We start from the raw sequence: 26,216 nt of genomic DNA, 5'->3' as shown, positions 1-26,216 counted from the left end.
TCCTATATAGCATACTTGGTCACTAATTAAACTTATCTTGAGAAACCAATGAAACACTAGGTGAGAAGTGGATCAGCGGGGCTAATTTTCTTTTTAACTTATTTCTAATGCTATTCTGAGAGGAAATCTCTTCAAAATAAAATTAACTGTCAATTTTAAATTGCTAAATCGAAAAATGAACCAAGAATGCTATGACTATGACTTTGGTTTAGTGGCAAGAACACTTCATGTGTCATATGAATTTATTATATTAGTACAGACAAAAACTTGATATTTAAGAGGAAAATGATAACGGGGGCTCATTAACAAAGGGAATTCAAACCATACGCCACAAGCGAGAGGCAGATTTTGGAATTTCAAATTTTTGGGATCTAGACCATAATTTTTTTTGGTAACTAACATTTTATTAATTACCATAATATTTTTTATTTACTGATTTTGAATAAATTATTATATATATAAGTGAATTTTTTTAACACAAATACAAAATTTCAGCCAAATCTATTGAACCCCCTTAATATACATTATACAAATTCGAACATTCTTGATAAAATTTCTAGCTCCGCTGCTGATTCTACCGAATTCACAACTTCAATTATAGCTCCGACCACTATTGCCACAAGTATCAACAGAAAAGAAACAGGCCCCTCCTTCCACTATCATGCAATGTCAAGCTTTTTGGTACTTTACAACTACAACATAAGAAATAACTTGGAAGCAAACATAAGAAACCCCATCAATCACAATAGATTTGGCAAATCTTGTTTTTACTGTCAAATGAAATAAAAAATGTTGCAGCATGATAAGGCATTAGGATCTGATAGTGTAAAATCAAAGAGTCAACCAAACATAAGAAGAAAAAAATCCCATCAATCACAATAGATATTGTCCATGATAAAGTCCTATGAAAACTTTAAATTTTCGATCACATTGGATTGGTGATAGTACACTCTGTAAATATTTCTAAAAGTGCTTTGGAAGAATAGAAAAACAGCTGTGATAACAAAATCTAGATTTACCGCTTATGGAAAAAATTGGGTACGTATTTCTACATCAAAAGGTTGCGATTTTGCTATTTGTGAACAAAAGATAATACTTTTAAGAAATGCCAAAAATTGCATATTGATCTCTGAACACACACAAAAGGTGTAAATTATTGTTACTTGATTTCTAATAGGTTTCAATCTTCGAAGACACTGATTGCTACTAGTAGATACTATTACTTTTGATTCTGTAATCAGAAAAAAGGTTCCCATACAGGACTACCTCAATATATCCTATATTCATATTTAATTTCGAGGTTTTTAACTTTAAACAAAGATTTAAGTTATATTCATTTAAAAGTGCAGAGATTTTTTTACATTATTAGTTCATTTTAAGATGTGATTAAAAAAAAATTACACTGTCAAGCCATCAAAGTATATCTATGATATGTCGGATTTGTAATCTTAAAAATAAGATAAATTACTTGCAACAATAGATAAAAGTGACATGATGATATAAAAAAATTCTTCACATTTTAAGGACGCTTACTGGTAGATTATTTTGAGTGACATGATGGTGTATAGGATTTCTTACATTGGCGGATGGGGTGTATATTACTTAAACCCTTACCAAATTACCAATTAACGATTATCAAAAAATTTACCTATAATTACTTTATAAATGACCTTGCATAAATATTTTCTGCATCGTCGATGCTTATAGATACCTTGAACTTTTAGTAGGTGTTTGACCATAGATTCTAAATTTTTTTCACTTTATTCGAAATTTATGAAGTTTGAGTTGAAGATCGTGTTGTATTTAGTTACGCTATATTTTTTGCAAAGAAGAGAAGAGAGCATCTTATTTGGAATTATGAAGATGAATTTGAAAAACAGGTTATAAATAAGTTCAAATTTGGAATCTAGCTTCAAGTTAGATTTGAAATTTTCATGGCGAATCGAGTCCACACACGCACTCTCTTCTTCTCCCTATCTTTGTCAAGAAGGGGGAGAGGACAAAGGTTTAGATGCCATTTTCTTTTGTAATTCTTCTATTATTACTAGTTCTATTATTGACTGAATTATTGAGCTTAGGAATATATAATCATTGAGATATAGGTGAATTTGTTCCTAAAACAGAAATGCAAGAACAAAAAGCTAAACATGAAAAGTAAGATGTAAGCATTGGGAAACTCTCACTATAATGAACTATATGAGTTTCATCAAAATCTCAGCTCTTTTATATACATCATGATCATCATCATCAGTCTCTTGATCTGTTTAAAGCAAAATAGAATATAGCTAGCTAGCTAGGCATTTCCCAAGTACCAAAATACCCACGGTTTTACCCAATTAATTCACCAAAAACAAAACAAAAAACAAAAAATCATCACTATGGGTTTTGAGAAAAACGTGGGTATTTTGGATAACAAAAGAAAAAAAAAACAAAAAATTAAAATCAAGAACCTAAAAATTCAAGAGAATTGATTTCTACTAGTTATGAAGAGGATCTGGACAACTGGGTACTCTTCTTTTGTTGTCTTGTAATAACGTACCATTTCTCGTACTATTATTGTTGTTGTTGAGGTCGTGAAAATACTTTTGAAAAATCTCCGTTTGATTAATCTTGATGCTGCTGGAATTTTGTTGTGCTTTAGCCACTGTACTTGCTGGAAATATCCGGATTGCCACTACAAATTGTCCCAAATATAATGGGATGACGATAATCATGAGAATAAGAAACACAAAAGAAGAAGACCAAGAACACATGGTTTTTTGGGTTCTATTTTTTCTGCCGGAAAATGACATGGCCAGTAGTAAGTAAAAAACACCCACATAAAGAAGAAACACAAAATGTATAACAAAAGTGAGAGAATTTAAACAATGAACCTAATTCTTTTTCTCTCTCTCTCTCTATATATCTCTTCTCCTTTTCTCTCTCTTTTTATGTGTTTTCAAGTGTGGTTTTTTCAACTACTCAAGTATGAGTTGACGGCTTAGAGTGTTGTACATAAAGAGAGACACAGAAAGAAAGAAAAAGGGGAAAAAATGGTGTGGGGAAGTGGGGATGGGGGGACAAAGGTAGTAGTCATGCAAAGAGACGGGCCCCACTTATGAAAGCATACATAAAAACTAGCAGTGGGTGTGTTCTTGTATGAGGTTGTTGTTGGAATTTAAATTGTCATCCGAGGAACTTAGAGGTCCGATTAATTTAGATTTGCGTTGCGTATTATCATGAAATGAATTTAAGATTTGAAAATTTTGAATTCTATAGCATCTTCAAGTTAATACAGACTAATAATAATAATTGATGTCACATTAATATAATTATAAATTTAATATTTGGTAAATATCTTAATTATATATATATAGGCTCTTTGTAAAAGCTATCACATTCCTTTGAACCGCAGAGCTTGTGCACTAAATCTACCACTAACCATGTGTTTCTCCATTTCAGGTTCAATCTCGAGATCTCTATTTCGATACCAAGAGATGTTCTGGTTAAGTATTTAAAAATTATCTATCTCACCACATGGTGGTGAAAGTTTAACTTTTTATTATACACCAATAATAATGTCTGTATTATCAGGTCATCTAAAAATAACAATAGGAATTTAACTTGTATATAGTATTAGTATATAAAAAATTTACACTATTACTTTAATATTGTAGCTGGTAACATATTTTGTATTTCTAGTTTAATCCGCTTTTTTATGGACAATTATCTTACCTACTTTTTAGGTGAGCTGAAAGTGAGAAAATTCCTTTTATGTGGATAGTGCATTGAAATTAAATTCAAAAATAAATAACAACTCACCAGTAATTGTTGATAATAGTAATCTACTAACTCAAAAAATAAGACAAATAATTTAAATTAACAAGCATCCATGTATAGATATATATTTTTTTTGTTGAAAAGATCCACGTAGAGATGTTAAATTCATACGTTGAGGCATTTTACTATGTTAAGGATTTCGCAGCGAATTACTAGAGTCACATTGAACATTAATCATCTGATTTTTAGAACTCCAAAATATTTCTAAGAACTATAGAATTTGATATGCTCAAAACCGTATATTGCTATTGAAACTTTATTGAGCATCAGAGAATATCCAAATTAGAATATCAATCGTAAGACATTGGAGATACATATATAAATTTCCAGCTGTAAATTTAAAAAATGAAGGAAAAGGGAAAGAGAAAGATAATGAGAGCACATATATTACTTTTACTCATCATGAGTTTTGAACTTGTTAAAACATCATAGAATTATTACGTTTGACTGAATATATGTCAAAATCTGAAGAATTGAATGTCGGTGCTATGCTACATATTAATAATCACTTGAATGAAAGATGACTCTGCCTAATTACTAAAACTTTAATTAATTAAGAGTTTAAGCTTAAAAGTACAATTAAAAAAGAAAAAAGAGAAAAAGTACTCACATATGTATTAAAAGAGTAGGAATAAGACAGGAATTAGCAAAAACATGAGGCTACATTTTGGTAGGTTAAATTGACCGGGAATCTCGCTATTGTGTTAAGAAAGAATTTTGTTTTTTAACGTTCTAAGTGACTAATTACAATTAATAATAAAACTATTCATGTAGTTTAGCAAATTGCGTTTTTTTTTTTTTTTTGTGGAGAAATAGGTTCGTACGACCCTAAAACAATCACATTTGTTCATTTTGCTAACTTTGATGCTAATTAAGTGAACTTGTGAACCCTATTTTCAAGTATTAATATAATTTGCTCGTTTGTTTTATTTAATATAAAGAATCAAATTGCTATATGGTGTGTTTTGCGAGTGTACTACGAATCAGTACATGTTTCCAAGAGAACCAAAAATGCATCATTCGATTAAAATCTCTAATTAAGTTAATATATAAATTTTTAATTAGAAACACTTAAGTTTTTTTCTCTTCATTTTTAAGCTTACTAATTAAGACATATTGTATTAACACAGTTGAGTTTTGGCTCAATTTTGCGAAATTGAGAATTTATCCTTAGAACCCAATTATATTTGCCTATCTCTAATTAAAACGACTTGACTTATTCATGCCATCATTTCCATGAATAAAAGTAATCTAACAAAAGGAATTTTTGCTATAACGTGATCAAATTTATGTATATTTTCAAATCTATGTACGACTTTGATGATTTAAGGAGAAAAAATGGCAGCTTGATGCACGAAACATCCTCCATTCATGTAGGGTTCGGGGAAAAGCCACACTCCAAGAACGATAAATTAGGCAATCTAACTTGATGTAAGCATCAGTGCCTGATCCGTGGCTCGCACACAGGACCTATGATTAGTGGCAGAGCCACGTAGAGCCGAAGGTGTTCATCCGAACCCCCTCGGCGGAAAAAAACACTGTTTTTACAAGTTTAAAATTATTTTTTATGTATATATAATTGTGTTGAACCCCCTTAGGCTTCTTCGTATGTTTACTTTTTTTATATTTTGAACCCCCTCGACGGAAATCTTGGCTCCGCCACTGCCTATAATTTTGATGTTTGTCAAGAGATAATTACCCCTCATTTTTCTAAATACATTTTGGTCTCGGAAGTTGTTCATTCCGACATTCCAATATAATTTAATTCTACTTTTGAGTTTTATCTACATTCTTGCTACCATTCGTTGAACAATTTGATGAAGCCATTGGCCCATTCGTTTTTTTGTCAGTCATAATTGAATTTAAGCTAAACAGGTTGCTAATATTCTGTTTACCTAAACCACGAAAATCAGGCCGGTCGATGGCTCTACCTAATGTCATTATATATTGATATTAAACTATACACATAATTTTTAGCAAATATTCATCTATATTCAATTCAATTCAACTAGAGTTTCCTGTTTATCTGTTCTGTGGACAAAATAATTTCTTGCATTCTATATTCATGCTGTTGCTACATATATAATTAATTCTCCTTAAATTTTTTTTAATGTTTGGTATCTGGCACGTTACTTTACATTGGCAAAGTAGGAACGACGCTAGAGGGGCGGAAAGGTGGGTGGGTTTATCCGAAGCCCCTTCATCGAAAAATGCACACCATATAAGTATCTATACAAGATTAAAAAATATGTATATATAGTAAATGAAAATTCTACTTCCATCACTGATGCAAGGATATCATCAACTTTATTTTCGTGCCCTATGCCTCAAGATTTCGTGTTTTTGACTAAGCCAAGTTCAGAATTTTTAAAACGAAGAAAAAAACATGATAGTTAGTAGTGCTATTATTCCATTAGAAAGAAGAAAAAAACAAAGAGAAACAAAGAAAGTAACAGTAATTATTATAAATCTTTGAAGTTAATCCAGCCTTAGCTACAGTCACCAGTTAGAAGAAAATAAACTTAATACTATATATACACTACAAAAAAGTAGGTCTTCCCCATGGAAAAATTATGTCTAAACAGCAAAAAATCATTGCTAATTTTATTTAACGGCGAATTAGCAATGAAGTGTCAAGAAAATCCGTGGCTATGAGTAATATAGTGACAAATTAACGACGAACTTTATAGCTAATTATTTCTATTTTTTGTAGTAATATATACACCAATATGTAAAGAACTTTTATTATTAATCTATTTTAGTGGGTTATAAAAGATAACTTATCTTTTTGTACTACTAACGTTTTAGGTAATCTAAGTATCATAGTATTTTTTTTTTAATTAAAAAATAACTTATAAAATGCTGTTGTTTCTTCTTTTCCCAAAGGAAAGAAAATGCCATAGTTTACTGGTTGAAGCGACCTACTCGAGGAATTGTCAAATCCATATACATTCACAAGACCACACATATTACTGTTAGAAATTTGCCAAAAAAGAATTAATAGAAGAAGAAAAAACAGAAATTTATTTGGTACGATCAAACAAATCCACAAAAATCAAGCAAACTAGGTCCCTCAATGAATATTTGAACGACAATAAATAAATAATTAGACAAGTTTTCTAGCATTTGTTAAGGACTATATATTAATTAAGCTTAATTAGGCAATGCGTTAAAAATATTCACGTGTCAGTGTATTGGAATAATCAACCACTTTTTATCAAAGTTTGAACTATGAGAAAACTTTGATAAAAGTAGCCCAAAACTTTTTAACATTGTCGGATTTGTCCCCCAGAAAAGGGATTAAACAAAAGTGCCTTTTGTTTGTATGTGACTCTGATTTTTCTTTTTAATATAAAAAAAGGGAACTGAATATCAAAATCAAAGTTCCCATTTTTTGAAAAAGCGATTTCTGATCTTCTGGATGTGAATAAAGTTAAACCCCTTTTAAGTTTGTACCTTGGATTTGTTCTTCTCTTCGTGTCTTTTACTATTCATTTTGGACCATTTTCTAACATCACATTAAAGTTTAAACCTCTGGGGCTGTCTTTTACTAAATCCTTTTTACCATTTTCTTCTTGGCATCACTAGCGATTTTATTTCATTTTTGGCCATTTTCTTCTTGCCTTTTTCCTCTTTCTCTTTCTTATTTATCATGATTAGGGATATGGGACTTGTTAAAGTTTTTAATATATTGAAAGGGACAAAATTAGATTATGACTCTTTAAAAGAAAAGAGGATGTGGCCAATTTATTGTCCATGATGAGGTTTGGGCTGGCATATGCATGGCATTGGCAAAGGATTTTTAATAAATGTTTGGAATGTGACATTCCTTTCTTAATTTTTGTGACCGAACCAAAAGGCCACTTGATCTGCTGAATTTAAGAATTTTGAATAATGTAGTTCTCAAATAGATGTTCATTGAAAATCTTAATCCACTGAATACATTGTAAAATGGCTAAATATATCGATAACCTTTTAAATTCTCATGTCAACTATCAGACGTTTTTTTACCTGAAGACCCGAACACATCACAAGTGTCTTCAAGAACATTTACGATTCAAATTTTGAAAAAGTTTCTGCATGTGTTCTCAAATGTCCATTACATAGATAAGTTAACTACTTAAAATATATCACATCCTTTAGCTATATACATTAGCCTCAATAGAGTCGGAAGTGTTGGATTGAAACACTTTATATGAAGACAAAGTTGCTCGAGTTTATATTATAAGGAAAATTTGACCCTTTTTTTTTTCTAATATTATTGTTTCAAATGAGTACTCTATGGACAAACTTACTACTTCATATGTCCCAACTTACATGTATACTTCTCTTTCGTCCGTCCGAAAAAGAATATTATACTTCTTTTTTAAAAATAATTTAATTTTCAATTTTTTTTCTTTTATCCTTGATAAAATTATTTATAACTACACAAATAGCAAGATATAAAATTAGTTAAGAGCTTGACTTTGTTTTTCTTCTATCCCTCTCCCCACGAGCTCTCTTTTCTGTTTTCAGGTTGGCGATTCGAACCCACAACTAGCCTATCAATTGCCGCCTGCGAGGGCACGCCCCAACCCAACCCTTTATTTAAGAGGCCGCCAAGAAGATTTCGCCCATAGGTCGGAGCCAAAAGCCCCGCCTCTTCGACCCTCGCCTCGCGGTTATGGCTACGAAGCAAATCTGGGCGTTTAAAAGAATAATAAATTAATTAATTTTAAAAAAAATATATAAGTAAATTAAACAAAAAGATAAAAAGTAATGAGAAAAAAAATGTACTTGCTACTAAGTAGTAATTAGAAACTAGAGTAATACTTTTTAGTCTTAGAATTTATATTATGTTTAATTTCTTTTGACCGTGATTCAAATTAGTGATTGAAAATAATAATTTATATTTGTTCTGTTGAATTTTTTTCTTCTATGATATGAATTTATAAGAAGCCAGAGAACATTTTATTTCATATCGCAAAAAGTTTCTTCATTTCATACTTAAAAGTTTCATTGTTCAAATTGCATCAAAATCACTTAAAAGATGTTATTCTCGCACGAAAAATTTAAAGGATTCGGCCCGTTCTACCCCCGCAACTCGTTTAGGGGCCGAGCTGTCGACTACCATTTGCTGCGCTCTTCAATTAAAAAAGTGCCACCCCTGTCTACAAATTTCATTTAATTCTTTGTCCCTTTAGGGTCCAATGGGGCGGGCTAAATTATTGACACCTCTACCCACAACTTTCGGGTTGAAGGTAGAGGGTGTTTATCGTCTGAGCAATTCCTTCTTGTTAGTTAAGGACTTGACTAAGTAATAGATATGAAATTTAGGGGTGCAAGAGCAGGGTTTATGAAAAGATACTTGTGGAAGAGTTCAAAGCAAACAAAATTATCTTATTGAATGCAATAAGAATTGGCCGCTCGCTGAAGGAGAGTACTTTGCCCAATTTTTTTTGTTTAAAAAAAGTACTTTTAAAACTATGCGTCTAATCAAATATCGCGACATAATTAATTGAAATGAAAAATAGTAATAAATAGGAGTATATATTTTTCATAATTTCCAATAGTATATATAATTTGAGAAGTAGGTGGTTAATGCGACTGCACCACCTGCAAATATGTACATCTACCATGTTCACAACATTTTCCTTTGGCCTTCTTAGATTGAAATCATAGTTGATCAAGATTTACTATTTTAAGGTCGACCATTAAATAATACTCCCTCTATTTCAATTTGTTTGAACATATTTCCTTTTTAGTCCGTATCAAAATGAATGACCTATTTCCTAATTTGGAAACAAATTCACTTTATGAATGATTTACAGCCACACAAATTTTCGGCGCTTATTTTTAACCACAGCTTTCAAAAGCTTTCCCTCTTTTCTTAAATATCGCCTTACCAAAACGCTCATATAAATCGTCGGAGTGAGATATAACTCAGAAAGCCAGCATCAATCTGCCAGTACTAAGTACTTTAATGGGTTTAATAATTAGCTTGGCACATTTAGCCAACGCGTCGAATTTTCTCATCTGAACTAGATTTTCTTATAGTACTATATATTTGAATACAAAGAGGTAGGTGGTATTAGAATGAAATAATAAAGGCTCTATGTGGAAACTTTAAAATCTACGTTTGGCAGGAAGATACAAAATAAATTAGTCATTATAAGTTTCCAGGTACATATACCAACCAAAAATAAATTCAAGATAGGGATACACTTGTCATATCAAAATACTTATGAGAGTGGAGTCATTCCCGTTTGAATGAAAAAGGCAGGAAGTAGCTCGGTGTCGGCTCTGCTTATTTGTGGAGGATGGACTGATTGTGTTCCCCACAGGAAGAGATTTGGAGAAAATAGGAGTGGACATCTATATGGACTTCGTGTGGCTCGAAGCGCCAACCAAATATTATATCAAAATACTTACATACTAGAATATATTATATATTATGGCGGAACGATCACTTCCATGCCAATATAAATGTTATTTTAGTTATATATTCAATTTCAAAAAATCCATAAAGTATAACCAGGAAATCAGTATTATTTCCTTCAATTCAAAATTTAAGTGATATAGAACATCATTTCCTCATTATTTTTTATGCCTGCGTAACATTTGATTAATTCAAGCTACCACCAAGAATCGTGGTGGATGGAAAAGACCCCTTCATCCTTCACCAGTAGTCACAGTTCGAACCCCAAGAATAAGAAAAATCTTGGTAAGAAGTACTTCTCCTCTTAAATGCGTCTTAGCCGAGGCACCAAAGCGGGAAGAGGCGTATCTAGGATTTGAGGTCTATGAGTTCAGAATTCCATACTTCTGGAAATACTGAGATCTAAATTGATAATTTGTACACATTAAGGGTTTGGATCAAAGCTACTGGATTCAACCAATCCTACAGCATCACCTGTGCATCCGCCCCTGAAAGCGGGCTAGGAACAGTAGGAGAAAATCCAAGAAAAGAAGAAAAAAGATCAATTGAAGGTAAGTTTGCATGATGTGTCAAAGTTTTGATAGTTTCATTGTCATGACAGACTGTGTTAATAAAGGGAATTGATGTTCATAGTAGTCCTTTTCTTTATAAATGCCGCCCTTGTTGTCGACATCCTCTCCCCCTGACCAGCATTTACAACCTGCTCTATCTTTCCTCATTAAGCCTCTGATTAATGTACGACCGGTTCTTGCTATTTTAAAAATAAAAACAAAAATGAACTCTCTCTCACACACAAGAAACAATAAAGTAAACAAAAAAAGAGGTTAAAACACAGCGAAAGAGGTTGAAATAGTATTCACTAATCACTTCTAGTATGTGAAAAATAGTAACAATCAGTGAAATTTGAAGAGGAGTTTCACAGAATCGGGTAAAGTTCTTGTCTAATGTGACAGGAGGTCAGAGTTCGAGCCGTGAAATGTACTTTGTGTATGAAGGGTAAATGGGTACAATAAACCCTTGTCCAAATTCTTCCCCGACTTCGCGCATACGAGCCTTAGTGCACCAGGCTGCCCTTTATCGTGAAATTTCATAACTATAGTTTGGAATTTTAACTTTAATGATACCGATAAATTTTCGATTACCTGAACTAGCAAGTGGCTACATGTGAAATTTAGCCTGAAAAAAACATCATTTTTTTGCCCTGTGCCCTCTCTTTGGGGGGTTTTAAATTTTGCCCCTCATATTTGTGGTCTTTAAATTTTGCCCCCCATATTGCTGGTCTTTAATTTTTGCCATTCACGTTGCAACCCTGAGCTTCGCGCAGAAATCATGACGTTCTGGGTTCGAACCCCCGCTCAAGCATAAATTAAAAAAAAAAATCGCAAGGCAAGGTTTGAGTCGCGTGTATGTCGGACCCGGCATACACTTGTTAATGAATAACCAAAGTATGCCTTATGGGCAGACTTGGCATAAGTATGCCGGGTTCGGCATAACTTTGGTTATTCCTTAAAAATCGTATACGGTCCCAAGATACTTGTGACTTTTAGTTAAGCTCTAACTAAAAGTCTTTTCCACTTAGTTACGCCTTGCGCGTACTTTTAGTTAAGGCATAACTAAAAGTATATCCCATAAAGCATAACTTTTCCTTAAGACATAGACTTTACCTTATAAGGCAATCTTTTAATTATGCCTTAAGGAAAAGTATCGCCTTATGGGGCATACTTATAGTTATGCCTTATGGGGCAGACTTTTAGTTAAGGCGTAACTAAAAGTATGCCCCTAAAGCGGAACTTTTCCTTAAGGCATAAACTTTGCCTTATAAGGCGGAACTTATAGTTATGTCAGGTCCGACATAACTTTAGTTATTCCTTAAGGAAAAGTTTCACCCATGGGCATACTTTATGATAATGATAGTAAGATACTTTTTAATAAGCATGATAACTAAAAGTTTACCTTGAAAAAAAAAAAAAAATATATATATATATATATATATATGCCTCAAGTTATTTCACTCCAGCAGACTTTTGGTTAAACACAACTAAAATTACCGATGGGGCATAATAAATTTAAATTCTGCCTTGCAATTTTTTTTTAAAATTTTCGACTGAGTGGGGGTTCAAACCTGGAACCAATGGGTTTTAGCCGAAGGGCAAAATTTAAAGATTACAAATATGAGGGGCAAAATTTAAAGACCACCCCAAAAGAAGGGCAATTCTGTGAATTGCCCAAAAAACATAGAGCACACAAAAAGATGGGCTCCTTTGGCAAGGCATTTTACCACACTAACCCAAAGGAGGATCGAAGGAGTTTCCAGCCCATATTACCTTGGGCCTTTCCAATGTTTATTGGGCCTTATGACTTTGGAGCGATAAACTCGAAATGAAACTCCATTCTGCAGTAACATTAGGTTCAAATAGGTTTTGCAACTCTAGAGACAATAGTGCATAGTATTTTTATTAATACAATTTTTTTTTCTCTATCATGGCTTATTAACTTTAGTTATTTCCTTTTCTATTGCTTGGGATTGTTTGTCCTTGTGACGAGGATCTACCGGAAACAACCTCTCCAGACCGCACTTTGTGGGATTTCACTTGTTACAATTGGATTATTTCTGTGAGGTTATTAGAATTTCTTTGATTTCTCATGTTGACTTTCCACTAATAATTATGGAAATTCCTCCAGATTCTGACATGGATTGAATAGATTTGTACATAATTTATTACAATCTCTTACTTCTTAATGTACAGGCTTGTAAACTAAGTAAATATTTATCCATAATTTCCTACTTAAACATGTATCGGCATGCCACGTAGCTGTAGAATTTTTTCCGTCTTGTTATAGACATGTCATAGGCTTATAGGCTTTTTGTTTTTTGGTAAAGGTTTGCGAAGAACCACAAATATTTTTCTCCTTTTTACTATGCGACGAAGAATCAAATTATCACTAATGTTCTTCTTTTTCAAACTCTTGCAAATGCAAGTTAGCTCCCATGACTTATAGTCTTTTTTGTTTATTTCACTCTTGCAAACTGCACATTACCTTTGCCATAAAAGGGAGATAGTTCATTTTTCATCACTAAACGTCTAAACGTATATAAGTTTTTCTATTATCTATGTAATCTATCACTATGCAAGTACCCAAAAAAAGAACCAACAGTAAGCAGATTTCATATCATAGACGAACTATATGGAGTAATACATTATACAAACCATAGTGCCAATGATGTAGGTAATATAGAGCCTAGCTAAAGTTTCTTCTGTAAAATTTATGCATAACCAGCCATCCCAACATTCGAGCTAGTACGTTTTGTCTTATGAGCTGGCTGAGTAGTAGCCTTCGTGAAGTACATGTAGAAATAAACATTCAGGATCATGGTTGCAACGATAAAGACCGCTCCGGCAATAAAGACACCTTTCCTTAGTGTCTCGCAAGAAAAGTTTTCTGCTAAGAGCATATCCCGATACTTGGTGTGGTAAGCATTTTTCTTTGCTCCAGCAACAACACATGCTTCTGCAACCAGGAATGTCAGCCTGCAGGTGTATAGATATTTAGTACATCGTAGGATGAATCCTTTTAAGATATCTTCACATATAGTAACAGAAAACATAGTAAAATCTCAGGATACTGCTCATAGATAATGTGGATCACCCACGAAAGTGCAGTTCGAAAGGTATCATCAGCATTAAGAATAAATGGCAGAAATGATTTGCAAGATGGTGATTGCAATAATAACAAATCAAGAGTGCAAAAGATTTAAGACAATGTGAAGAGTGCAAATGTTTAATGGTTATCCACCATCAGCATTCTAATTTGAGACGAGTTCAGATAACTGGAATCTTTTTTCCCAAATAATAAACATGTGATTTGGTTTTCTTTCCAAAACCTAATAACATGTCTGTGGACAAAACCATGCACATCTATATGCCAGCAGAAGATAGTGTTTTTTTTTTTTTTTTTGAAACTGGTACACTATTGTGCCAGCAGAAGATAGTTCAGAGCTGATTGATGACTGGATGACCATAATAATATAGTTCATATGACTTTACTTCTATATAAAATGTGGTAAAGAAGAGTGATGATGAGACACGCACCATGACGATATGAAGTATATGATGGCCCATGCACGATTTGAACCAGGAGATAAAGGTCTTCCGAAGCACATGCATTTTGTCACTCCCATAAGCAATGCACCTACTCCATATCCAGTGGCAACTCGCCAGAGAGAACCCTGTCAAAAGAAACCAAAATACACCGCTAATGAGCTGGTTCTATCAAGGTTGAAATCACATATCCAGTTGATTGCCATAACACTGTCTCAGTGAGGTGTAAACACAGTTTTATGTCACTGCTCAATTCCATCCTACTAGCATTGGTAACCAGGTTAATATAACTTTTCCATGGAAAGCTAGAGATACATCCCTAATTTTGTCAAAAGTTTAAACCAATCTCTGGTTTCCTTTTTTGCCTTTTATATTGGCAACACCTTATAATGTCAGCTGATGAGCTGGTTCTATCAAGGTTCAACATCTTTTGAAATCACAGTTGGTTAATTAATTGATTGAGAGGCATCATCATTTAAGAAGGATCATAAGTCTACTCACAAGTGATACATCCAATTATTTTAGAGTTGATTAGCTAGTCAGATAATACAAGTCATCATTAACAGCCTGTCTCAGTGCTTATCTCCAAATTGTAAATTAATTGGCCTGCAATTGTACTTCTGTTTCTGATTGATTAACTCATGTACAGTGAAGTACAGACAGAATAAAAAATGAACCCCTCTATATCACCTTTGGCTTCATAATAAGGGTTCCTCTAGCATTATAGTACGGAAGTTATCTTTGCTTATAATGATCCTCAACAATCAACATCAGATGAAAATTCACGGTCACTAATCCTACCAAAAAGATAATTATTCTTTGGGGTTAAATCTCAACCTCCATATAGTATCTTTCCTTACTAGACGATACTATCATTTTGGCCTGTTGCTTAACAGGTATTAGACCAAAAGAATCATCATGACTCTGGAAATAACTATTCACGTGCTACAGAAACTCTCCCTCTCTCTCTGCACCTACATCACTGGTACTTCCTTTTTCTTCTCTGCCAACCCCTATGTTTTAAAAACACAACTATTTTAACAAGCTCTATCTTATTGCACAACCCTGCTGACTACCACAAGAAATGCATAGAATCATGCAACTGCGGCAAGAACTCGAGAGAATGCAAAACAAGGGTTCATGCAACTGCTGCGAGGACATGAGAGAATGCAAAACCAACTTAAGGAAAAAGAACTTTACAGTTATAATCACTTCATACCTCTAGACTCACTAAGACGACTTGCTATACTTCTTCCATTACAACTCCTCATCTGAACAATTGCCATCTTTTCCTTTCCTATTTCTGCCTTTAATTGATCGGCAAAGTGAAATGCTGTTCAACAGGGATATTTGCGAGGGGATATTGACAATTTATCATAATTTAGTAGAGGACATAGAGGAATTATGTTAACAGAGCTAGTCATGCTATAATAGACCCCACTTATGGTATTACACTGAGTATGTCGATCACGTGGCCTGTCACTCTTATATTATAGTACTCCCCCCCCCCCCCCCCACACACACACCCCAAAACACCCTGAGACCAAGTCAGTGATTTGAGTTAAATTGTCATAAACTATCATTTCATAGATGTATTTTACAAATGTCAACAGTATGCCGAGTAGTTTGAATGAACTTGTATCAATCAACCAAACTGATGCACGTATTGGCTCAACATACAAATAGCAAAGCTACAGCCTACAATTAACTATAACCACAAATTGATGCACGAATTAGAGTAAGGAGATGAATGAAGAGCTGATTCGAGTTAGTTGAAGTTGCAGTCCCAAAGTTAGTTAGTTAGGTAGTTACAGTTCACAAAGTTAGTTAGTAGCCGACTGTGTAAGCACCAGTTGTAATCGATTCATTTCAATTGTGTATAAGTACTGATTGTAATTGTACATTGAGACTATTCATGAAATAAGATCTATCTTTCTCCTCTTTTCTACATATTCTTCTTAGCTAAACGCTCGGTTTCCCTGTTTTAGCACCATCTTCTTCGAGCCCTAGCTCCTAGATTAACACTTCTCATCCTTCGATTCTCTGTTGGTGTGTCACAAATTCCAATCAAAACACTCTCTCCGACATATAATAACACTTTCTAAGACCGAATTAACCATCAGAGTACTGAAAATTCAAAAAAAGTATCATGGCAGACCTCAGAGCTAACAAATAGCACTAAAAAAGTACACAAAATGCACAACTTGCACTGGATCTACCAAAGTTTAAGCTCAATTTACACTCACGGGATACATATATACGCAGATACAAACCTATACACACACAAAAGGCAAAATATACAGAATTTCGACATGTCAGATCTTAAACAAGCAATCCTTCAATAGCACAACTCAAATTACACAAAACACACAATTTGCAAACTGGATCTACCGAAGTTTAAGCTCAATTCATACTCATAAGCTACATAAATACACACAGATATAATAACACAGTTTCAATCAACAAGTACCACACCTATAAACAAAAAAAAAAACTAATAAATAAACTCTCGCACAACACATATAAAAGAAAACAAATCATTCAATAGCACAACACAAAAACACACAATTCGCAACTGGATCTACTTAACTTAAAGCTCAATTTATTGTCACGAGCTACATAAATACACACAGATATAATAAACCTATTCACACCAAAAAAAACTAAATAAACGCATATAAAAGGCAAAAACAGGAGAGTGAATTACAGTGCTACGACGACGTTCGGCGGCAATGGAGAAACCGAAAGCGATTAAGCTGAGTATTATTACAAGTAGATGAACTAATGAAGATCCTCTGCCTTCCGCCATTGCTTCGAGAACCTTCCAATTAGGGCTTTCAAGTGTGTGAATGAACTGCGTGTGGTGTTGTTAGTGATGAAGAACTGTGTTTTGTGTTTAGTGTTGTGTGAGTACTTTTTAGAGCAGTGTTTTAGTGGGAAATCAAAAGGCAGTGAAGAAAGAAGAGAAAGTAGTGCTTTGCTAATTGTGGGGATATGTGAATCACGCGATGTGAAGGAGCGTTTGGAATACGCGGGGATGTTTTGTGGGGATTTTGGTCTGCTGTTATTTGACTTGTGTCGTAATCGCCTGGGATTACGTTTATTTGATGATGGGAAATGATAACATGTGAGCGTCCTCGTCTTTTGTGGTGGGTCACCCATGCGTTTTTGCGGTTTAACTTTCTAACTTTTTCCTTTTTCATGTTCAAATGGATAAGTAGGTGTTTGGTCATGAAGATCAAAATACTTTTCACCTTATTTTGAAATTTTATTTGGTTATAGTTTTTACAAAGAATATTTGGTTGCTTGAGTATATTGAAAGTAAAAATAAAATTTTAGGTATTTTTCAAATTTTAAGTACAACTTGATGAGTTTTCATAACAAAATATTTGATTTTCAAATAAAATAGAAAAAAATCCGGAAAAACGAATAATTCTCACGGCCAAACAGATCCTTTTTTTTTTTGGGGGGGAAAAAACACAAAATACTCTTAAAATGCAAAATTTTACCCGCCCATGCCCCTTCCTAAACTAATTTTGCTTCTTACCCAATCGGGCAAAAATATTTACCCAAGTACCCCTCGCCCAAAATCCTTCATCCATGATACCATGCACTATATTTATATATCATGATGGTATCATGATTGACTAAGAGAAGGATTGAGGCAGTCCTTCATGATATCATCTCAGTATATTTATGTACCACGATGGTATCACAGAGGACTGAGGAGTGTCTCATTGAAGGACTGAAGCAGTCCTCCACGATACCATCACAATATACGTATATAAGATGATGGTATCATATAAGTTTTTTTGATAAAAGTGTGTCTTTTGAATAAATGAACATGATACCATTTCAGTATATTTATATATCATATTGGTATCATAATTTTGAGGGCATTTCAGATAAATAGTTTCACGGACATGAAAGTAAAAGGGGCATGGACATATAATTATTTTGTTTTCAAAAGGCAACGACATTCTTTCCCTTTTTTTTTGTGTCAAAATACTTATGCGTGTTTCATTTTAGACAAATATTCAAGATTAAATTAAATATATATTCAGAGCGAATTACCCTTCTTCTTTTTTAAGTGTTACGCATAGCTCCTCCCTCAATAGTTTTTGGGTACTCGGAAGTGGAAAGCAAACTGTAGGTTGTGATAGAAAAGAGAGAATTATAGAAAATATTATATATCGAAGTTTACCTTGAAATCGAAAAAATGAAATAATATGTTTTAAAAAGCGATTATTTTGTATTTGAACCTAAGGAAGTAAAAAGTGTGATGTAATGACGTTCGGACATGTGAAATACTAAAATTTGGTTATATATAACTTAAACCACCAATTACATGAAGGACATGTAAACTTTAATTAGACCATTTTTCAAGGTTTGTATTTTGAAAATAACTTTTAAAAATATTATAGTTTTATTATATATACGGAAGTATTTTAAAGCAAACTGTAGGCTGTATAGAAAAGAGAGACTTTTTATTATTAGAAAATATTATATATCGAAGTTTAGATGTAAAAGAAATCGAAAAAATGAAATAATATGTTTTAAACTAGAAGCGATTATTTTTTATTTGAACCTAAGGAAGTAAAAAATACTGATGTAATGACGTTGGGACATGTGAAATACTAAAATTTGTTTATATATATACAATATTTTTATTAAACAATAAAAAAATATATTATAATTTTTTATGGTTACAAAGAAATCAAAATTAGAAAGATATATGTTAAATCATTAATCACCAAATTTTATTTTGTGAAAATATAAAGGAATACATTTTATAAATGATAATAACCCAAACAAGAAAGTAAATAAGTAAAGTATTGACAGAGTCCAGCTAAATTAATCGAATGACTCCCTCCCTAAAATTTTTACTGGGGCCTTATTTGGATACTGTCAAGGAAAAAAAAATCTGTTCTTTTTTTTATCCTTTACATTAATTATTCATTTTCAAATCATTTTTCGAGGCATGCCGGACTATATACCAATAAATGATTGAATATAATTAAATATATACTTTATTTATAAAGTTCAGCAAAAATGAAAGTCAAACGTCAACATATATGTAAGCATTCAAATAACTTTGGTACAAATTTGCATTCCTATAGACATAATAGGTTTGTAAAAGTTATGAACGCGGAGTGCTTCATTTTATTTTAGTGAAACATGAACCAGCAATATTTCCTAAAGCAAAATTTTTTATTTCGATGCATCAACCATAAGACTCCAATAATACAACAAAGAAGACAGAAATTTGGAGTCATTTTATTGTGAACATTCATTTCCTGGAGTAAAGAGAAAGGAGAACACATCGGCCGCAGTCCTTTTCAGGAATACATAAGCATAAGAGCTTAAAAGCTCACTCATCTGTTAGCGTACAACATACTCCCAACTCCTAAAACGAGTTAACCGAGCACTTCACTGCAAAAACTCCCTGGGATCAGTGACATAACCGGTCAATGCTGATGCTGCAGCTGTATACGGCGATGCAAGATATATCTGGCCTTCTTTGTGTCCCATTCGACCAGGGAAGTTCCTATTCGTGGTTGATACACAGACCTGCAAAACAAACAACAATTCGTAGAGTCAGTTCACAATGTAGACCTACATCACGATGAGAAAATTTGACCTGTTGGTTGAATTTTTCTCAAAGGAGTCTCGACAGCAAGATTAATGCAGCTAAAAGATCCAAGGGTCAGCATCATACACTTGAGGAAGCTGATTTAATTTATCTAATAATGTAAGTCCTTCACCAAAACCAGGTCCATCAATATGGAACAAGGGTAAACCTATAAATAATCTTAGGGTGTGTTCCGTATGAAAGAAACTATTTTCCATGAAAAATGTTTTTCAAGAAATAAGTGAATTTCTTACTTATTTTCTTGTGTTAGGTACGTAACCAAAAAATATAGCCTAAAGCATTTGTATATAATCATAGACAATACTATGGGAGGTGGGGTCAGGGGGAGGTAGGTGTGGGGTGGTGGGATGGGCGCTATAGGGTGGGGGTGAATGGATGATGAGGTGTGTTGGAGGGTGGGGAGGACACGATCAATGAAACGCCACTTATGAAATTGTTTTAAAAGTTTTACTCACTGGGAAGTCATTTCCCTTTCATTTTTAAGGAATTTGTTTTCCTAGAGAAAATGTGTTCCGAACATGAGAAAATTGGAAAACATTAATCTTGCTATGGTGAGCCGAAAATATGCACGTAAATGTTATTGCTTGTTCACCATAAATTGCACCAATCAACCTGCTTGTCTCTAGATTTTGCAAACCACATGGTAAGTTTAAGCTTTAGAGGTGCATGCATACATATAATTGACAGTTATGGCTAGCATCAAGATATAGAGCACATAGACCGATGGTTCAGAATACAAAGCGGTTACCTTGTCCGGAAAAAAATGGCAAGAGATTGTATGGGTTTCTACTTCATGCAGGAGAAAAAATAAAGTTTCTAGGAAAGGGTTAATCACAGGAAGTTTTTCATGCAAATACTTCTGAAGTTCTCTTCATTTATAACTATCCTAGAGAAAGTTTACGATAAGAATACATCAAATTTCAAATGCATCTTTTCAACTAGGTGGCATAAGATTGAATCTACTTGTTCCTGGTCCACGGAAACTCCACTATGACATATCCTATTTGTCACAGACGAGCCAATATGTTCACCCAAGAGTCGAATACACCCAACACAGTAGCATATTAATGACAAGTCAAAAGTAAGTCTTTTCTATTATCAATGAAACCAAAAGAAAGAAAAAAGACCAGTCTGTTTTGTATGACGTATAGATCGAGACTTGTAGCTTGATTCTTTACTCATTCCGCCATTTGGGTGATTATTATCGGCTGACCAAGTCAGCTGACTTCCTGCCGGTCAGTATGACTTGCTCAATGGGCAAGCTAGCCCAGATATGTATTGATGAAATAAATCACAAAAAAATCACTTTATTTCTACTATAAAAAAGTCATATAAGACAAATACTATTCATACAAAAAAGTAATCACTTGCCTGAGCATCATTCATGCGTGCATAAGTGTCTTTAGGGCCACCCAAACAAGCACCACAACTAGGACTTGCAGGTGTATCGCAGCCTGCCTCCTCAAAAATCTGGGAACATGTTTTGCCGCCGGATCCTGGAACTGGGAGGCTATATACATCCATCCATACCTGAAGTTTCAAATACTCACATCATATGGTACTTCTGCAATGATATTGCAGCTAAGTAGGGGTGTCAATTGGCGGGGAGGACTGGATTTGGTTGGGTCAAAATAGCTGAGTTAATAAATGGGACTTGGGCTGAAATGGGGGTCATAACCCATCCCGCTCAATGACTAGGTTTTAATTTCATTGTTTGTTCTTTTAGAGTAATTTTTAAGCACCTAATAAAATTATTTCTTTTCTTTACTATATATAACATATCAAATAAAAAAAAAATCTTTTTGAAAATATTTTGACAAGGTTTCTATGGGTCAATTTGGGCTACTTATTAGCCCAATTTTTAGATGGGCTAAAATGGGCTGAACTAATAAATGGGCTTGTCAATGACCAACCTAAACTTGAGCGGTAGGGCGAGTCATGTTCTCATGGGCTAAATTTGCCATCCCTACAGCTAAGGTACCAAAATAGTAGCAAGACAAAAAAATAAGATTACGAACCTTCTGTGTAGCGGGCACAAGAAAAGTTGGAACCTTTACCTTCTTTCCCTGCGTAAGACATGGTTATTTGTTTAAACCTGAAGATCTAACATATTGTGCTTAATTGGAAGTAGATTGCAGAACTTGCATGTTCCATTAAGCTATCTAAAAAGGAAATAAAGCATCGGAATTTAGAGTCAATTGAAGAACACGACATAAGATCTAATACAGGGATCCCGAGTCTTATTACATGGCAAACATGAGAAAAATAAGGACTTAATCATGCAAAATGATATGTATTTCATCTCCCTGCGGGAACGGGAGCAGAAATAAAAGAGCTAAAATTGCCATAAAAAGAAAGCGAGAAAGTAAGCAGAATAGCAACAACAACAACATACCCAGTATAATCCCACCAGGTGGGTCTGGGCAGGGTAGAGTGTACGCAGACCATACCCCAACCTTGGGAGGTAGGGAGGCTGTTTCCGAGAGACCCTCGGCTCAAGAGAAGGTGGCAAGACAACAATAGTAATAGGTGGTAATAACAACACATAATAAGATAAATGAAGTGAAAGAAAGAAACAATCAAGTTCTATTAGAGATCTAAAAAAATAAGCGATAAAATAAAGTAAGCAGAATAGTGTCGGATAATTGTGAAACATGGTGAAGCATCACTGCATACATATAGTTATCCGCCAATACAGGACAAGAACAAAGCTAAAGAACAAAGACATAGACTTGCAGAAAAGACAAGTGGCCTAATGTGGAAATCGATATTACATCATGCACCTCAATTGTTGAGTCCACACCCTAATTCAGAAGACAAAATGGATAAATCGTGAAGGTAAGAAGTCAATTCAGTTATATTAATCCTCCATATTCATTCCACTATATTTAAGCTAATTTCAATCCCACTAATAATAAGTTTTTATTTAACATTTATGTCTACATGGCCATAAAAAACTCAGCCAAAACAAAATATTCCTCACTAACCGCAGACCTACTTAAGTATAACAACAAGTCAACAACATCTAAGTATTAGTCATGTCTAGTTGATCCAACTATTTTGATCCTTGATTCAGAGAGATCATAGGTCATACAAGAAAACAGGTAAAGGTGTGAGATATTAATAAAACCATCGACCGATTACAACATGCCAAAGTATAACTTTTCAGTTTATCCTGGATGAAATTATTCTCTTCAATCACTTTCTAAAGAAAAGAAAAACATTATTCAAGACTGTTGGTCATAAGTTCTAGAACATCGCGTCATCTGGTGGCAGTAGAGCCATCAACTGTGAATAACTATTTTAAGATTTTTTTTTTTTTTTTTTTTTTTTAGAGTAATGGCTATAATCCTACATTGTGAAGTCCCTTCAGCTGCCTTGATGCACTCATCAAATGAGCATGACAAGGATATGGCTACTTCATCCGGATCCATCAGGGTTAAAATTTTAGAAACTGAACATCCCCCTGTCAAAATCATATATGTATGATGTATCCCACACTCATAGCAAAGCCCACATGCAATAGATGTTGTATAAACTGATATAAAGAACGTAAAAATCAGTATTTATTGGTTTATTGGCTACTCAATTTCTCATAAAAATGAGTAGGTAAGAACGAAAATCTATAATACGAAGATATCAGTCACTAACTGACATAAATTGAGTGGACTGGGTGAGTTGTTGGATGTTTGACTATTTTTCCACATTCAACCCTAATGGTTGACTAGAAGTAGGCTGTTTTCTCCTACTTCAATGAGAAGCGCGAGAGGGTAAAAAAAGTGCAACCAGATCACAATAGTAGCAGTATTTTTCTGGCCTGAGTGCACCAAATTAACACGTACATGGTCAAAATAGAAAATTGGAGTAACAACTTACAGTAGCTAGGAAAACTTTTGCAGCAGCCATGAAGTCCTCTGTTTTTCCACCAGTACAAGAACCAATATATACTCTGTCGATTTTGACATCTTTGCATTCTCTTGCCAAAGCACGATTATCAGGAGAATGAGGCTGCAGGATGCACAGAAGATTTAGAACATTTGGAACAGGCTGTACTCAATATGAGTTAAAAGCCATCACCAGAGTATTAAACAACAGGAAGACTAGCTTAAGGCTCTGCAAAGAGCGCTGTACTAGTGTTCTTGATCTTTTGATAACATAAAATTTAAGTGCAATTTTTTCCTATATTGCTTCGACTCTCCACAAATACTGCCGCACCCGTGTCAAATCCTCCAAAAATGCACTACTCTTGAACTATTCACACACGCACCCTGCATTTTTAGAGAGTCCGGGCAACATAGAATTTTGCCAACCTTATAAATTATATCCACACAACCGAACAGTGTTAATAAGATTGATGAATATCCCAAAGAGAGAAGGCTAGAACATAACCAACCTTAGCCACTAAGGGCTCCAACTTGGAAACATCGAATCTGTACTCCTTAAGATATCTGGATATACAGAAAACAACGTGTAAATGCTAAAGTCATGGCAATTTGAACTACAAATGATACCCTAATACTCTTTTGGTGAGACAAGAGAACAGAAGAAGGTTATATGGAAGATGACTACAAGTCTACAAATTTATGAAAGAGTTGCATCAAATAAACAAAATCCTACAATGTTGTTGGAATAGAATAAGTTGATTTCATGAAAGAGGGCTACTGCTTTACTAAAAGACATCTATATCCCAAAGATTTTTTGAAAATAAACCAATCTCGGATCCTTCTGGTGTTAGCTCTATCTAAATCAAACATTCCATGGCCATTAAAACATTTTGCCACAGAAAACTAGAAGGCGGACGAATAGAATTCTCACTACTAGCTTCTTCCTTTATTTATTTATTTTTTTATTTTTTTATTTTTTTGGGATAAGGAGTCTCACTACTAGCATTTAGTCTTAAGAAGGCAATGGCAGTCAATTATATCAGCCATATCATTAGGACAACTTTTGCTCAGTCTTCATTCTTTTTAGGTGACCGATCTCCCAATGTTTATCAGTTAAAAATTCACTACATGCTGGAAGCCCAAAATTTCATCTAATAAACAGAATATCCCAGACATTCATCATGGGCCAGATTTCCATTATTGAGTCACATAATGAGCCTTAGAACAAAAATCTATAGCTAATGACTGCACTCTAATAATATTTTCTAATTTTGTCAATTTTCAGGACACCTAGTCCTCCTTCATATTCTTTATTTACTTTTGATATTACTAACTTCAATTACAAGAAACTGCTGGCAAGAAAGCCTTTCTTTTTCCAGCAAAGCGTGTCACTGCATTCTCCAGGATATATGGAAATTATTCCTACAAAGTTTACTGCAGAAAAAATTTGTCTCATCAACTAATTACCCACTTTCATTTTAATTATTTCAACCTTGTTCATGGACTTGAACATACACTGAAATCTTCTAATTGCAACAATGTTCTTTCACTAATAAAAAACTTTCCTCTTTTCCATTTGATCTCATATACCTTCTAAAACTTAAATACTTCCGGAAAATTAGTTCATTTGATACATTCACGAATATTCAGTAATTATCACCTAGTTTTGGCCACATAGTATGAAGTGCTCAAAGTAACAATAAAGACAATATGTACCAACACAGGAAGTAGCAAATTCAATTTGAAATGAGACAAGTGCACACCAGAATAATATGGAATCAATGTGATGTCGCTACAATGTTCTATGGTGTTAAATACCTGGCTCCTTCATCACTGTAAACAGGTTCATAGGGCACAGAAGTCCTGCCCTGTGACAGCAGGAAAAAAAATGCATTAGCTGAATAGCGGGTCTTTAATTCAGTCACACATGAATGTAAAGTTATGAGATCTTTTTGGCAGCATGTCTCACAGATGAAATTAAGCTCACAAGGGAGGTTGAAAAACTTAAAAGAGGTGAAGTTGAGTCCCCAGCTTCCCCACTTACCTCAAGATAGTCATATGTCGTTTTATCAGCTGGGATGATACCATTCTTTCCACCAGCTTCAACAACCATGTTGCATAATGTCATTCTTTCTTCCATCTATTAAAAAAAATAAGACCCATAATTACTTACAGATCTCACCTGGTTAATCCCATCAACAATATAAAAAACACTTACGGTCAAGCTTTCAACTGTCGAGCCAACAAACTCCATTGCTTTATAAGTAGCACCAGCCACAGAAATTTCACCAATAATCTGCAATTTTTTAAGCAAAGGACAAGAATTTGAACTTTGAATTCTT

General features: G+C 33.9%; 2 protein-coding genes across 4 annotated transcripts in view; both read right to left on the bottom strand.

Annotated features, from left to right (window-relative positions):
* Positions 1-13,382: 13,382 nt before the first annotated feature.
* LOC132066167 (uncharacterized) lies at positions 13,383-17,220 on the bottom strand. Its single transcript, XM_059459533.1, has 3 exons — positions 17,030-17,220; positions 14,329-14,465; positions 13,383-13,767 (listed from the first exon to the last, which is right to left on the bottom strand). Exons 1-3 carry the CDS (start codon positions 17,144-17,146, stop codon positions 13,503-13,505), a joined length of 519 nt encoding a protein of 172 aa, XP_059315516.1. The 5' UTR covers positions 17,147-17,220; the 3' UTR covers positions 13,383-13,502.
* Positions 17,221-19,592: 2,372 nt separating this feature from the next.
* Positions 19,593-26,216, bottom strand: part of LOC132067679 (3-isopropylmalate dehydratase large subunit, chloroplastic-like) — an 85,195-nt gene continuing 78,571 nt past the window's right edge. For 2 of the 3 annotated variants that reach the window (XM_059460979.1, XM_059460978.1), the window contains exons 9-15: positions 26,093-26,170; positions 25,919-26,014; positions 25,693-25,742; positions 24,384-24,438; positions 23,867-23,998; positions 22,009-22,056; positions 21,323-21,520 (exon numbers count right to left, since the gene is read on the bottom strand). In XM_059460979.1, coding sequence (XP_059316962.1) covers positions 21,338-21,520; positions 22,009-22,056; positions 23,867-23,998; positions 24,384-24,438; positions 25,693-25,742; positions 25,919-26,014; positions 26,093-26,170 — 642 coding nt within the window. In that variant the 3' untranslated portion in view covers positions 21,323-21,337. Of the gene's footprint in view, positions 19,909-21,322; positions 21,521-22,008; positions 22,057-23,866; positions 23,999-24,383; positions 24,439-25,692; positions 25,743-25,918; positions 26,015-26,092; positions 26,171-26,216 lie in introns of those variants that run through there. The other variant, XM_059460981.1, reaches the window with a different exon arrangement.

The sequence above is a fragment of the Lycium ferocissimum genome, chromosome 8, assembly GCF_029784015.1.
Source record: "Lycium ferocissimum isolate CSIRO_LF1 chromosome 8, AGI_CSIRO_Lferr_CH_V1, whole genome shotgun sequence".
Lineage (NCBI taxonomy): Eukaryota > Viridiplantae > Streptophyta > Magnoliopsida > Solanales > Solanaceae > Lycium > Lycium ferocissimum.
Note: the sequence above shows the minus strand (reverse complement) of the source record. Positions and strands in the feature narration are given on the sequence as shown.